Consider the following 16,353-nt stretch of genomic DNA (forward strand, 5'->3'; position numbering starts at 1 on the left):
TGTGTTACTGCTTTTCTAAATGTGTGGACTTACATCTTCTGATCTCTGGCATTCAGCTTTTAGATATAAATAAAAGGGAATGATTCAGAAATAATGCCATAAATTTTATTTTGGGGTAATTAATGATAAAGTAGAAGAATACCTATTGCTAAAAATGATTCATTCTTACAGTGAGCTATGACTGATTTTTTTTTTTTTTTTACTAGAGGTAGAATATTAAAGTGTTCAAAAGATACGAGAATTTACTTAGAATAAAAGTTTCATGATATGATTTACAAAATAGGTTTTAACTACTATGTCGAATAATGCACACTTAATCTAAAATAGTTTGTATATAGTTTTTGTGGGTTTTATGGAGCATAAGTTGAATAATTTGGTGTTCCTGGAAAGTACTTGTTATAAAGTCAGCCTCTTAATTGATATTGCTTAATTGATATTTAAAGCTTTTTAAATGTGCTTTTTCTTTAAGCTAATAGATATTCATGGAATGAGGTTTGAGAATTGCTGAAGAGAATTACTTATATTTAAGTACTCAAAAAATTTAGTTTTCTTGTTAGATATTTCTTACCAATATTCCCTTTATTTACTTTGCTGTTATTAGCCTCTCCCAAAAGAGCAATGCATTTTTGGACAGTGCAGCATGGAAGTGTGGGGTATGTGGGGTTGGAAGAGATAAAGTTGTTTAAAGGAAACTGCTCTGAATTGCTCACACACAATATCACATCAGAATATCCTAGCAGGAGCTAAAATATCCTATTTTTAACTCTTAGAAAAATATATAAGACTAGAAAAGATAAGAAGCCCTATAGTGGATAGTTTATGACACTGCATTGTTTATAAGTTGTTCTTCCAAGCAATATTTTTTGACTTGTCCTTTTTTGGGGGTCCCCAGAGTTTATTACATCTCCAGGCAATGTATCATAAATTCTAGGTGGAAGTGAGAGTGTTACCTTTTTTGTTGCTGTAAACAGGAGAGGGCCTATTTATGAAAAGGGAAAAGAATACATATGGGAGGTGATCTGTAGATTGATTCTTTGAAGGTTTTCAGCTGTCCCATTTTTGAAGATCTGATAAAACCAAGAGCTTAGGAAGCAAAAAAGTTAATAACAGAAAACTCCTTACAACTTATTCATTTATTTAAAGAGGAACTTTTTAATTGCTTAGTGAAAATTACATAGAAATTATATGGAGAAAGTTCAAGGGTCACCGTAAGAGAACTGTTTAAGATAGGCACAGTGGGATTTGCTAATTGGGTTTAGGGGTACTAAACAGGAAAAAAAATTGAAGGCAGACACAAGAACTTCAAAATCATAATACTGAGAACATTTGGCACACGGACAAACTGCCCAACACATCTCACTAGCTCCTGAGATGTTTAAATGTTTAGTGGACTTGTTTGAAAAGATAGAAGAATTTCATGGTCCATTTTAGAAGGACTTAATTAATTGCTTTAGAGAGATTGAGCCAGGGTTGGGGGGGTGGGCAGGGGAGAGAGAGAAAGAGAAAGAAAGAGAAAGGAAGAATCTCAATAGGGCTCCATGCTCAGTGCAGAGCTCGACATGGCTTGATCCCACGACGCTGGGATCATGACCTGAGCTGAAATGAAGAGTTAGATGCCCAACTGAGTCACCCTGGCGCCCCAGAAAGGTTTTAATAGAAAAAGTTAATGTAAAACAAATATCATTGCTTAAAAGTGTTGTCTAAAACAAATTATCTTGAAAATTCCCTTATGAAGGATGCCACTTTCTCCTAATGTGACACTAGTCCTGAGACAACATATCCCTATAGTGCACTTTGTTTTTATTAGAATGATTTTCTCTCAGTTCTCACCATTACCCTTTATTGTGGTTTTATGTGGATATATCTTGGTTATTTAAAACATGTTGAGGGGTGCCTGAGTGGCTCATTTGGTTAAGTGTTTGACTCTTGGTTTTGGCTCAGGTCTTGGCTCAGGTCATGATCTCATGGTTCTGTGAGATCGAGCTCCGTGTTGGGCTCTGTGCTGGCAGTGTGGAGCCTCCTTGGGATTCTTTCTCCCTGTCTCTTTGCCCCTTCCCAGTTCTTGCTCTCTCTCCTTCAAAGTAAATAAACATGAAAAGAAACCCATCATGTTGAAAAATTTGATTATTTTGGTTTACAAGCCCAGTGGTTCTCAAAGTGTCATTCTCCAACCACTGCATCATCATCATCATCACCTAGGTAGTTTTTTTTTTTTTTTTTTTTAACTTGGGAATTTGCCAGGAGTGAAAAATTGGGGGCCACTTCCTAAATCTGTTTAGTCTGAAACTCTGGGAAAGCAGTTCAACAGTCTGTGGTTTAATAAGCCCTTCAGGTGATTGATACAGGCTGAAGTTTGAGAAACACTGGCTCAGCTCCTGTCTGAATTAATTCTAACAATTATATTTGAATTTAGAAACTCTGAAGTCCAGGGAAATTAAATGGCTAGCTTATTATAGGGACAGTTCTGGTTGATAGCAGGGTTGGGTCAAGAACGCAAATTTATTTACAGTTTTAAATAAAGTATTTAAATTATACACCATTATCTCATAAATACAGATGTAAAAATCCTTAAGAAGATACAAATGGAATCTACTCACATATATAAGAAGGATAATATGTTATGATGAAGTTTATTTTAGGAATATGGTAGTTAATATTTAAAAAACAGTTGAAGTCATATTAACAGGTCATCTCATACAAAACAAAGCCTCTGACAAAATTTAACACTGATTCATGATGAAAACTTATAACAAATTAGTAGTAGAAGCAAACTGCCTTAAACCAGTAGAAGAGCATTTTGTCAGTCATTGTACCCTGAAAGAACCCTTGAAATATTTTATCATTTTTAGGTCTCAGAGAATCTTGTAAAAATTGTTATATCTATAGTTCATGTTTATTATCTAATCAGTAAATTGTGGATATGATAAGCCAATAATAATTGTCAGTTTTCTGTTGAGTAGAGAATGTCAGTTTTCTGTCTTTGTATTTTGTCCTATTTTTTTAGCCTACTCTTTTCCTTTATGTGGTTCCTCCTTCCCAGATAGGGTATCACCTTTAATGTGAGTCAGTAGTATAGGTAAAATTCAGTTTTTTCTGTGATATTTTTTAAAGATTTTATTTTATTTTTAGGGAGAGTGAGCAAGCAGGGAGACAGGGTGAGGCACAGAGTGGGGGAGAGAGAATCTTCAGCAGGCTCCAGTCCTGACGTAGGGCTCAGTCTCATGACCCTGGGATCATGACCTGAGCTGAAATGAAGAGTCAGACACTCAACCAACTGAACCACCCATGTTCCCCTAAAGATTTTAGTTTTAAGTAATCTTTGCACCCAATGAGGGGCTTGAAGTCACAACCCTGAGATCAAGATTTGCATGCTCCACAGACTGAGCCAGCCAGGGGCCCCATCTACGATTTTTTTTTTTTTTTTTAAACCTTATCTAAGTAGGCAACTTACTTGTTCTCAGATGAACAGAAGAGTCAGAGAAAGGGTCCTTCTTCAAGGTGTAGATTTGTGTTGAAAGGCAGGAAAAACATTGTTTAATTTTGTTTTCTTCTTCTGGGTGGTTTTCAGTAATGCTTGAGACTTGCTAATATCCTTCCTCACTCTCCAGACCAAACAGCATTACAGAATTTTCTTTTGTCACACGACTTTTCCAGAGATTTTTTTTTCCTTTGAAGTCTTATCACTTAAAGCATTGTTTTTGAGGCTTGCAGAAACTTGTTCAGCTAGTTCATAGGTTTAAAAAAATGTCTGCTATGAAAACTGGCTTCTGCAGTCATTCTTCATTTTCAAAGCATTCAGTAAAGTACGACCTTTCAGCTGAAATTCACCTTTCAGCTTAAATATTCTTTCAAGGACTCCTCTGCTAAGCCACCGAATTTCTGTACATAGATTTATGTGTTGAAGTGCACTAGTCTCTGCTTAATAAAGCAGATCATTTTTAAAGCATCATTTGGGACATTTTTCATTTCAAGGGTTTTTGATTCCAGTACCTCTCTGAAGAAATAGTGTCTTGTGACGACATCAGAATATTTGTTTTTTCACGAGAGTTAAAACCTTGTATTGAGCCAACCATTGATGGGGCACATCAGTGAAGATAACAGAGCAGTTACTCTAAGAGAGACCTTTGTTTCCAGATGTGAAGGCACTACATCAAGTATATCTTGCTCTTTGCTTTGTCGTGGCAGTTCTTTGTGGCAGAGGAGTTTTTCTTGAAATTTGTCATTTAAAGATTCTGCACAAACTACATTTATTAGTGAATAATGATGAATAGTGAATAGTGAGTAAATTACTACATTTATTAGTGAAACCTGTTGATTTGTCAAGTTGGATAGACAAGCTGTTGTTAGTTTGTTAAATTTGTGCAGCATTATGTGATGTGTCCTCAGTTTGTTGACTTACCTTATACTTTTTGGTACTTTTCAATTTCTCATGCTGTGCATTTTACTATCATTTGACATGTTGTCATTATTAGGTTCCTACCAACTGTGATTTCCCTCCTCTAAGTCCCCTCTGTTCTGGGCAGTAAGTTCTATTACCAATAACTTGTTTCCTGAGCTTTTTCACTGAATGTGACTTTTTTTTTTTTTTTTAACAAAAGCTTAACTCTGTTTCGTTTTGAGATTCCAGTAGCTATTTAAAATATTAAGTACATCAACTGTGTCCAGTGTCTGCGACTTATAGTTAAGAATCTTTTCAGTTTTGCTGGAGCCATTACATATTGTTTGCTACAGACAGTGTACAATGGAATAAGACACCTTGGGTTACCAGCCCATCTAAAATTGGCGAGTAGCTTTTCATTAGAATGGTAGGCCTCTTTTTTTTTTTTTTTTTTAGATTTTATTTTTCAGCACTCTGTACCTAATATGGGGTCCTAACAACCCCGAGATCCAGTCGCACGTTGACTGAGTCAGCTGGGTGACCCTAGTTATTTTTAAGTTTTTATTTTAATCCTAGTGTAGTTAACATACAATGTTATATTTGTTTCAGGTGTACAATAAAGTGATTCAACAGGGGATTATAGTTTTTGATTACTAACCTTATTAGAATTGTTTGTGGGCCTGGGCTTTGAATCCTCTCTGTCACTTAATCTCATCTTAAAAAATCATTGCACTGGACTGTCAGACATGTTTATAAAACAAATGCTAACAAATTATCAAACCACAGGGATTTATTAAATGAGAATATTTCAAAAAACAAACACTTCACAATGTATTTTACTTCTTTTTACTATGTGATCTGTGTTTTACAACATTTACAACAGCAAAGCAGCCTGGGGCAGGTGAGTCCTGGTATGTACAAATTCCTTGTTCAGAATGAATATTTCCCTCAGATTTCCTTTTTGCCAGCAGAGCTTGTGAACTCCAGTGAGTGAGTTGGCGCTGTATGGTGGGAGGTTAGGGGAGGTAATTTGGAAGGGAATTGCTGACATTGTCAGCCTACTGTGCTCCCGTTTGTGCAATATAGAGCTTACCAATTATCAGTGGCTTCTCTCTATTTCATTGGAAACTGGTAACGGGCTTGTCCAAGTGAACATAGCCCTACTTGCCACGTGGTGTTAAAAGACCTGATGAAAACGTTGGCATGGCTGCTCAGTAGTTTGCCTGTTGCTGTGAGCCCTCAGGTTGCATGGTATGTGCGGTTGCAGAATTGATGTTTATTTTTTAGAATCACAGTTTCTCATGCTCCCCTAGTGACATCTTATGGAACCCTAGGATTCTGTGGAATACTGGTCAAGCACCCTGTGATGAGATGGTATCTGTGAAAACCCAAATACTTAGGGTAAAACAGTGAATGGTTTTCTCCTGAGGTCAGAAAAAGATAAAAGGTACTGATTGTCACAACATCTATTGGGTATTACACTGGAAGTCCCCCCTAGTGCAGTGAAGCAGGAAAAAAGAAGTAACAGATGTAAAAACTGTAAAGGAAGAAGTAGAACTGTAGATGACATGATTAAGTACATAGGAAAGCCAAGAGAATGTGCAAGCTATTAGAATTAAGGTTGATAAAAATAAGGCCACTATAAAAAAAAGCCAATTTCTACGAAGTTGCAAGAAAAAAAAATAGCGAAATAAAATACAAAATGCAATACACCAAAAATCATCTAGTGATCAGGAAGGAATTTAACAAAGGTGTGTAATTGTTCTTCACTGAAAACTAGCTTTAGGGGCGCCTGGGTGGCGCAGTTGATTGAGCGTCCGACTTCAGCCAGGTCACGATCTTGCGGTCCGTGAGTTCGAGCCCCGCGTCAGGCTCTGGGCTGATGGCTCAGAGCCTGGAGCCTGTTTCCGATTCTGTGTCTCCCTCTCTCTCTGTCCCTCCCCCGTTCATGCTCTGTCTCTCTCTGTCCCAAAAATAAAAAAAAACGTTGAAAAAAAAAATTAAAAAAAAAAAAAAAAGAAAACTAGCTTTAGAGTGTTATGTAGTCTCTCTATGCATCCTTCATTTTTTTTTTTTTTCATTTTTCTTAACTTCTGATCGAAGAGCAAGAAATAAGGAAGTAATTTTGAGTTTCTCAGGTTTATCTCTCTTGCTCTTTTTTTCCCCCCTCATTTTGTTATAACAGGTTTTCACTTGATAATTTGACAGCTGTGTTTGGCTTCTCTGTTTACATAGTTCAGTGAAAATGGTTAGGCTTTCATACAATGAATATTACTTTCGTTTTTGAGCTTGTTCTGATTGTAAAAATCCCATATTTAAATTTAAATATAATAATAAAGATAGGGCTAGTGCTTTTTTATTTTTCTTGAGATGTATTCATTCTTTTCTGCTTAGATTTTAAGATTAACTTGGCCTTTGATTTTATATTTAACTTAATGGGGGGAAAGTTTTTAACGTGAAGAAAACTAAGGCAAATATGTTAGATTTAATCAGTGTTAATGGAGGATACAGAATAACTATTTTGTTTATTTTTTACTTTTCCCCCCTAAAGTTTATTTATATACACGTGTGCAAGCATCTTCTTGTGTGAGCAGGGAGGGGCAGAGAAAGAGGGAGAGAGAGATTCCTAAGCAGCCTTTGTGCTGTCAGCACAGAGCCTGATGGCTGGACTCAGTCCTGCAAACTGTGACATCATGACCTGAGCTGAAATTAAGAGCAGGATGCTCAACCAACTGAGCCATCCAGGCGCCCCTGGATACTTGGTTTTAATTGATGTATAGCTATAAATACTTCAAGATTTATAGATTTAAAGGGAAGAAAGTACAGGTATTATTTTTCTATTGCTGCTGTAACAAATGACCACAAACTTAGTGGCTTAAAAAAGCACAAATTTATTATTTTACAGTTTTAGAAGTCAGAAGTCCAAAATCCATCTCACTGGGCTGAAGTCTGGGTGTAGGCAGGGCTGGTTCTTTCAGGGGGCTCTCTGAGGGAACTTCCTGTTTTTTCTTTAAAAAAAAAAATTTTTTTTTAACATGTATTTATTTTTTGAGAGGGTGTGAGCAGGGCAGGGACAGAGAGAGAGGGAGACACACAGAATATGAAGCAGGCTCTGGGCTCAGACTCGTGAACTGTGAGATCATGACGTGAGCCGAAGTCGGATGCCCCTGTTTTCTTTTTTGGCTTCTAGAGCCTGTCTGCATTTTGTCTGCATTTGATGATACCTGTCCTTTCTTGCATCACTCCGACCTCTTCCACTATCCCATCACTGACTCTGAGGTCTCCCTTTTCCCCTTAGAAACACTTGTGATTATATTGGGCCCACCTGAATAATTCACAATAATCTCTCCATTTCAGGATCCTTAATTTAGTCACACCAGTGAAGTCTCTTGGGCCACATAAGGTAACATAGTCACAGGTTTCAGGGTTTGGGCATGGAAGTCTTTGGAGAGGTTGCAGTATTTGGGAGAGGGGATGCAAAATGTACTGACAACAGTACATAATTACAAAATTATGGTTTTAATTTTTTTAATCCATCACACCAGTTATGAGTTTGGTTAGTAAATTTCCATCTGTCCTTATGCCAGTCAGTTCATGCAAACATCAACAGGGTTTTTAATTTTTGCAATGAATTGATCTTTTGGGTGGGGGGAGAGAGAGTGTGTGAGCAGGGGAGAGGGGCTGAGGGGGGAGAGAGAGAGAATCTTAAGCAGGCTCTACACTTAGCACAGAGCTTGATAATGGGGCGGGATGTCACAACTGCGAAGATCATGACCTGAGCCACAATCAAGAGTCAGATGCTTAACTGAGACTCTCAGGCGCCCCTGTAATGAACTGATTTTAAACTCACAGGAGGGTTTTGTTTGGAGGACTTTAAAAAAGTTTTTTTTATTTTTTAATGTTGATATATTTTTTTGAGCACGCACGAGCAGAGGAGGGGCAGAGAGGGAGACACAGAATCTGAAGCAGGTTCCAGGCTGTGAGCTGTCAGCACAAACTGACATGGGGCTCAAACTCATGAACTGTGAGATAATGGCCTGAGCCGAAGTTGGACGCTTAATTGACTGAGCCACCCAGGTGACCCTGCATGTTTTTATTCAATAATTTATTCTGGACGGCTTTCCAAATTAGCACATAGAGAACATCTGCATTTTCTTTTTAAACATCTGTATAGTAGCATAGATGTTCTATAGTTTAATCAGTCTGGGTGATTTAATCAATTGCTGGCCACATATTGTTTATAATATTTTCCTTTTGCAACCAGAGCTGCAGTGACTGTGTCGCTTATTTTAAGTTGTGCTGTAAGGTAAATTCCTAGAAATGGATTGCTGTGTCAAAGCGTTTAAATGCATTTATATTGCCAAATTGTGTTCCCTAGGAGTTGTATCAGTGTGCATTTTTACCAGCAGTGTGTGGGAAGGCCTGTTTCTTTACACCCTCATTAATAGAGTCATCAAATACGGATTTTTGATGAGGCACCTGGGTGACTCGGTTAAGCATCTGACTTCGGCTCAGGTCATGATGTTGTGGTTTGTGAGTTCGAGCCTCACATCAGGCTCTGTGCTGACAGCTCAGAGCCTGGACCCTGCTTCAGACTCTCTGTCTCCCTCTCTTTCTGCCCCTCCCCTGTTCACACTCGGTCTCTCTTTCAAAAATAAATAAACATTAAAAAAAAAAAAACATAAAAAATACGGATTTTTGCCAGTGTAATGGTTATGAAATATTTTGGTGTAAGTTGAGTATCTTTTCATATATTTAAGGTTTTTTACATTTCCTTTTCTGTGATTTATATGCTCCTGACTTTGGGTCATTTTCCTATTAGGTTTTTGGAGCTGTTAAAATATTAGGAAGATTAGCTCTGTGATAATGAGCTGAAAATATTTTTCCTCAGTTTATCATTTGATTTTATAGAGCTGCAAATTTGAACTCAGTTCTGTTTGATTTTTATAGTCCATTCTGTTCATCACTATAATCGTGTTGCCTCAAATGATACATGTTCTACATTCCTGAAAGATTCCCTTACTTGTATCTATTACTTAATACATGTAGCATTTTAAAACTGTCTCCTAATAACAATTTTTTCCCTCAATAGACACGGCATCAGCGAGGAGATACACATCCTCTCACTTTAGAAGAAATTTTGGATGAAACACAACATTTAGATATAGGACTCAAGCAGAAACAATGGCTAATGACTGAGGTAAGACTAGGCTTAAAATAGCATTAAGAAAGTTGGTTACCATGAAATATTTGCTGTAACTAAGATTTTTAATATACTGAAATCTGATAATAATTTTTACTTAAAAGAATTGGCATAGGGTCTTTGTTTATGTTTTTTAAACATACACATTTTAAGGTGGTTTGATTTATTGGTTTTCTTAAGATCTTATGTATCTATTTCAAAATGTCGAAGCCTTTAGCATAAAAATTATAAAGAAGTCTGTCATTGTACCACTTCATTTAAGTTTTTCCAGAATAATTGCTTTTTTTTAATTGCTAAATTTAGAATGTATTTTGTCAAATTGTATTGTTTTTATGTATGTTTTAGACATTTATACCATGAGGTAGTATAGGGATAATGAGATATTTGTTATGCTGTTACTCCTATTATGACGTGATGGTGATATTATTGCCTCTAACAGATTACTTCAAAAACTAATCCTTAACATTGTGTATGTACACACATCATTGGAAGAAAAGAAACCCCACAATAATCAGTGACCATGCTAATTTAGAAATTAATAGCTTTTTAAAAATTCACACATTTCCCTCATTTCTACTTAAGTATGAAATGACAATTAGGAAGAATACTTTGTGTGACCAGTGCTGTATTCTAAAAATCAAATGTAAAGTTCCTAAAATATAACTTAATAATTTATTTTACTAAGCAAGATACTGTACTTGATTTTTATAAAACGAACAGTTAATCAGTAACATTATAGCTCATTGTATCAGTGATGCACAAATAGTTGTCGGGGCGCCTGGGTGGCGCAGTCGGTTAAGCGTCCGACTTCAGCCAGGTCACGATCTCGCGGTCTGTGGGTTCGAGCCCCGCATCAGGCTCTGGGCTGATGGCTCGGAGCCTGGAGCCTGTTTCCGATTCTGTGTCTCCCTCTCTCTCTGCCTCTCCCCTGTTCATGCTCTGTCTCTCTCTGTCCCAAAAAAAAAAAAAAAAAAAAAAAAAAAAATAGTTGTAATCCACATTTAAATTCTGTTGCTTTACCCAATCTTGAAATTTCACGGACTACCAACATTAGTTTAAAATTATTACTACTTTTCTGTTCCCCCTCCTTTCTTCTTTGTTTCTTCTCTTTCTCCTTTCCAGGGTCAGGCTGGCAGCTGCAGAAGAAAATAAATAGGATAGCTCTTCCTTGAGGAGCTTTCCTTCTGATAGTAGCTGTATAGCAGAACTGACTAGGAATATAATTCATATTCAGTAATTCCTGCATTCCTACTCAGTTTCATTCTCAAGCTGCCATTATCGGTAGATTTCTTATATGCACAAGTCTGGTACTTTTCAGTTCCTTCCACACCTATAAGTACCATTTGATACCAGGTGGGGCAGACTATTGATAAAGTCCTCCCAGGGTTATGTTTCTTACATAGTGCCAGTATGCGATAAACTGTACTTTGGGGCGCCTGGGTGGCGCAGTCGGTTAAGCGTCCGACTTCAGCCAGGTCACGATCTCGCGGTCCGTGAGTTCGAGCCCTGCGTCAGGCTCTGGGCTGATGGCTCGGAGCCTGGAGCCTGTTTCCGATTCTGTGTCTCCCTCTCTCTCTGCCCCTCCCCCGTTCATGCTCTGTCTCTCTCTGTCCCAAAAATAAATAAAAAACGTTGAAAAAAAAAATTAAAAAAAAAAACAACAAAAAAAACTGTACTTTGAGGGTGGGATGGGCAATACCCAGTTCACTTTGTCTATTAATGTTAACTGGTGTTTATTCTTTTTTTTTTTTTTTAATCTTCCAAGAGAATCTGGGTATAGTTTCTTCAAATCTGTTGTGATAAAATGGTTTTTCTCATTTAAATAATTGATGTAGATAATAAGTTTCTTTTATAAAAAGTGAGCAACATGCTGATCTCTACCTGTTGTTTTTGGATCCTGGATGTCCAGTATTTTAGATATGCTAGTTGATATTCACAAGATACTTTTAACATACAACTATATTGGGTTTGATGTTTTTAAAATAATTAATAGAATTTAAGAATGTATATATGAGGTTTCCTTTTGTTAATCTATCCAAATTCTGTCATTGTTACAGGCATTAGTCAATAATCCAAAAATTGAAGTGATAGATGGGAAGTATGCCTTCAAGCCCAAATACAACTTGAAAGATAAGAAAGCCCTACTTAGGCTGTTAGATAAGCATGACCAGCGAGGCTTAGGAGGAATTCTTTTAGAAGACATAGAGGAAGGACTGCCCAATTCCCAGAAAGCTATCAAGGTAACATTTCTTTTCTTTTTGTGCCTTAGTATAATTTGAATTAATAATATCTTGTTTTAAAAAACAGCAAGTGTTTTAAAATTTTTATTTTTAAATGTTTATTTTTGAGAGAGGGTGAGAGAGTACACATGTGTGCATGAGCCAGGGAGGGGCAGAGAGAGAGGAAGAGGGAGAGAGAATCCCAAGCAGGGTCTGCACTGTCAGTGTAGAGTCCGATGCAGGGCTTGAACTCACGAACCATGAGATCATGACCTGAGCCAGGGTTAAGAGTCAGATGTTTAATGGACTGAGCCACCCAGGTGCCCTGGTGATGAGACCTTGTAAGATTTACTTTCTTAGTAGCTTTTAAATAAACAATACGGTTTTATTAACTGTACTTAGTGTGCTATATATTACATCCCCATGACTTATTTACTTATTTATTTTATAACTGATAGTGTATACTTTTTGACTCCTTCATGCATTTTTCCCATCTCCCATCTGCTGTGTCTGACAACCACTAATCTGTTTTCTATTGATGAGCCTTTTTTTTTTTTTTTTTTAGATTCCACATAAAGGTGAGATCATACATTTGTCTTTTTCTGACTTATTTCACTTAACATAATGGCCTCAAGGTCCATCTATTTTATTGCATATGGCAAGATTTCACTCTTTTATGGCTAGATAATATTTCAGGTGTGTGTGTGTGTGTGTGTGTGTATGTGTGTATCAGATTTTCTTTATCCACGTATCCATCAATGGATACTTAGGCTGTTTCTGTATCTTGGCTATTGTGAATAATGGTGCTGTGTGCAAGGGAGTGCATATATCCTTTTCAGTTAGCGTTTTTGGTTTCATTGGATAAGTACCAGAACTGGATTGCTGAAGTATAGGGTTGTTCTATTTTCAGTTGCACCAATTTACATTCACACCAACAGTGCATGAGAGTTCGCTTTTTTCCACATCTTCTCCAACAGTGATACCTTGTCTTTTTAATAATGGCTGTTAATAACAGGTGTGAGATGATACCTCATTGTGGTTTAGCGTTTCCCTGATGATGATGTTGATTGTGTTGGTGGTCATTTGTAGATCTTCTTTGGAAACATGTATTTCGATCCTCTTCCAATTTTTAAATTAGACTGTTTTTTTGGTGTCAGGTTCCATGAGTTCTTTACATATGTGTAATTTTTTTTTTTAATGTTTATTTATTTCTGAGACCGAGCATGAGTGGGGAGGGGCAGAGAGAGAGGGAGACACAGAATCCGAAGCAGGCTCCAGGCTCTAGGCTCTAGGCTCTAGGCTCTAGGCTCTAGGCTCTCAGCACAGAGCCCGACACGGGGCTCGAACTCACAGACCATGAGATCATGACCTGAACAGAAGTCAGTCGCTCAACCGACTGAGCCACCCAGGTGCCCCTGCATATTTTTGTGATCCTAACCCCTAATCAGATACATGATTTGCAAATATTTTCTCCCATTCAGTAAGTTGCCTTTCCATTTTATTGGTTTCATTTGCTGTGCAGAAGCTTTTTAGTTTGTTGCAGTGCCACTTTTTTTGCTTTTGTTGTCTTTGCTTTTGATGTCAAGTCTGACAAATCAGATTTGATTGATGTCAAGTCTGACAAATCATCTCCAAAGCTGATATCAGGAAACTTATCCACCTGTGTTTTCTTCTTGGTCTTTTATGGTTTCAGGTCTTATATTCAGGTTGTTAATTCATTTTAAGTTAACTTTTGTTAATGGTGTAAGATAGTGGTCCAATTTCATTCTTTTGCATGTAGCTGCCCAGTTTTTCCAGCACCATTTATTAAAGAGACTGCCCTTTGTGCATTGTTATTCTTGGCTCATTTGTCATAAATCTGTTGACCATATATGGGCTCTCTATTCTGTTTCATTGATCTGTGTAACACTTTTTTTTGTCAGTACTATTTTGATTACTGTGGCTTTGTAATATAGTGTGAAATCAAGAAGTGTGATACCTCTAGCATTGTTCTTTCTCAAGATTACTTTGGCTATTCAGGATCTTTTGTGGTTCCATGTAAGTTTTAGGATTAGTTTATTCTTTTTGTATGGAAAATGCCATTGGAATTTTGATGGGGATTGCATTGAATCCATAGTTTGCTTTGGATAGTATGGCCATTTTAACAATGGTCCTCTTCCAATCCATGAGCATGGTGTATCTTTCCATTTATTTGTGTTGTCTTCAGTTTCTCTCATGAATGTCTCACACTTTGCAGTGTAGAGGTTTCTTACGTCCTTGGTTAACTTTATTCCTAGATATTTTATTCTTTTTGATGCACTTGCAAATGGGGTTATTTTCTTAATTTCAGATAGTTCGTTATTAGTGTAGAGAAATGTAACTTATTTCTGTATATAGGTTTTGTATCCTGCAACTGTACTGTATTTGTTTATTCTAAAAGTTTGGTGGAGTCTTTAGGGTTTTCTATATATGTCGTATTATCTGAAATTACTGACACTTTTTGTTCTTTCCAATTTGGATGCCCTTAATTTCTTTTTCTTATTTAATTGCTCTGGCTAGCACCTCCAGTAATGTGTTGAATAAAAGTGACAGGAACAGGCATTCTTGTCTTGTTTCTGATTTTAGAGGAAAAGTTTTTGGTTTTTCACCAGTGAGTGTGATATTAACTGTGGAATTGTCATAAGTGGACTTTATTATGGTAAGGTGTATTCCCTGTATACCCAGTTTGTTGATGGTGTTGTTTTTTGTTTTTTGTTTTTTATCGTGAGTGGATGTTGAATTTTGTCAAATGCTTTTTCTGCATTTATTGAGAGGTCATATGATGTTTCCAAGTTTCATGTTGTTAATGTGGTATATCACATTGTTTGATTTGTGCATTTGAACCTTGCGTCCCTGGAATAAATCCCATTTGATCATGGTATATAATCCTTTTAGTGTATTGTTGAATTCTATGTGCTAATACTGTGTTAGGATTTTTGTATCTGTATTCATCAGAGATGTTGGCCTATCAGTTTTTGTCTTGTGGCATCTGTGTCTGGTTTTGATATCAGGCTAATGCTGGCCTCATAAAACGTGTTTGGAAGTATTCTCTTCCCCTATTTTGGAAGAGTTTGAGAAGGATCGATATTAATTCTTTTTTGAATGTTTGGTAGAACTCATCAATTAAGTTGCCTGGTCTTGGACTTTTTTTGTTGGGAGATTTTTTGTTTTTTTTTTGGATTACTGATTTTTTTTTCAATGTTTATTTATTTTGAGAGAGAGAGAGTGTGTGTGTGAGCAGGAGAGGGAGACACAGAATCCAAAGCAGGCTCCATCCAGGCTCTGAGCTGTCAACACAGAGCCCAATGCAGGGCTCGAATTCACAAACCGCGAGGTCATGGCCTGAGCTAAAGTTGGGTGCTCAGCCAACTGAGCCACCCAGGGGCCCCGAGATTTTTCTTATTTTTTGGTGTAGGCATTTATAGCTTTGAATTTCCATCTTAGAACTGCTTTTGCTTTATCTCATAAGTTTTGGTGTGCTGTATTTCCATTTTCTTTTGTCTCAAGGTATTTTTAATTTCTCCTTTCATTTCTTTGTTGACCCATTAGTTGTATAGTAGTATATTGTTTAGCCTCCACATGTTTAATGTGTTTTTGCATTTTTCTTCTTATAACTGATTTCTGTTTCCATACTATTGTGGTCAGAAAAGATACTTGAGGGGCACATGGGTGGTTCAGTAGGTTAAGTGTCCAGCTTCAGCTCAGGTCATAATCTCGTGGTTTGTGAGTTTGAGCCCCATGTTGGGCTCTGTACTGACAGCACAGAGCCTGGAGCCTGCTTCGGATTCTGTGTCTTCCTCCCTCTCTGCCCCTCCCCTGCTCGCACTCTGTCTCTGTCTCTCTTTCTCAAAAGTAAACTTTAAAAAAAAAGATGATATGCTTTAGGTATTCTTAAATTTATTGAGATTTGTTTTCTGTCTAACGTGCTATCTATTCTGGAGAATGTTCCATGTGCACTTGAAAAGAATGTGTATTTTGGGGGTGCCTGGGTGGCTCAGTCGGTTAAGTGTCCGACTTTGGCCCAGGTCATGATCTCGCGGTTTGTGAGTTCGAGCCCCGCGTCGGGCTCTGTGAGCCTGGAGCCTGCTTCAGATTCTGTGTCTCCTCCCCCTCTCTCTGCCCCTCTCATGCTCATACTCTGTCTCTCTCTGTCTCTCAATAATACATAAATGTTAAAAAAATTTTTTTTAAAAAGAAAATAATGTGTATTTTGCTGTGTTTGGATGATATGTTTGGTATGTATCTGTTAATTCTGCTGTCCTGATGTATTAAGGCCGGTATTTCCTTACTGATTTTCTGTCTGGATGATCTATTCATTGATATAACTGGGGTATAAACTCTACTGTTACTTTATCACTGTCAACTTATTACTTTGTTAATATTTGTTTTATGTATTTTGGTGGCCCTATGTTGGGTACAAAGACATCCTGTTTTTGGATTGATCCCTTTGTCATGATGTAATGTTGTCTTTGACTCTGTTACAGACTTTTGTAGTCTGTTTTGTCTGATATAAGTATTGCCAAGTCAGCTTCCTT

General features: G+C 37.2%; 1 protein-coding gene across 4 annotated transcripts in view; it reads left to right on the plus strand.

Moving 5' to 3' along the window:
- GTF2E2 (general transcription factor IIE subunit 2) overlaps positions 1–16,353 on the plus strand; it is an 80,493-nt gene that overhangs the window by 34,419 nt on the left and 29,721 nt on the right. For all 4 annotated transcript variants that reach the window (XM_049632511.1, XM_049632510.1, XM_049632508.1 and 1 more), the window contains exons 4-5: positions 9,471–9,578; positions 11,639–11,821. In XM_049632511.1, the coding sequence (XP_049488468.1) occupies positions 9,471–9,578; positions 11,639–11,821 (291 nt within the window). The remainder of the gene's footprint in view (positions 1–9,470; positions 9,579–11,638; positions 11,822–16,353) is intronic.

This window comes from Panthera uncia, chromosome B1 (genome assembly GCF_023721935.1).
Source record: "Panthera uncia isolate 11264 chromosome B1, Puncia_PCG_1.0, whole genome shotgun sequence".
NCBI classification, from domain to species: domain Eukaryota; kingdom Metazoa; phylum Chordata; class Mammalia; order Carnivora; family Felidae; genus Panthera; species Panthera uncia.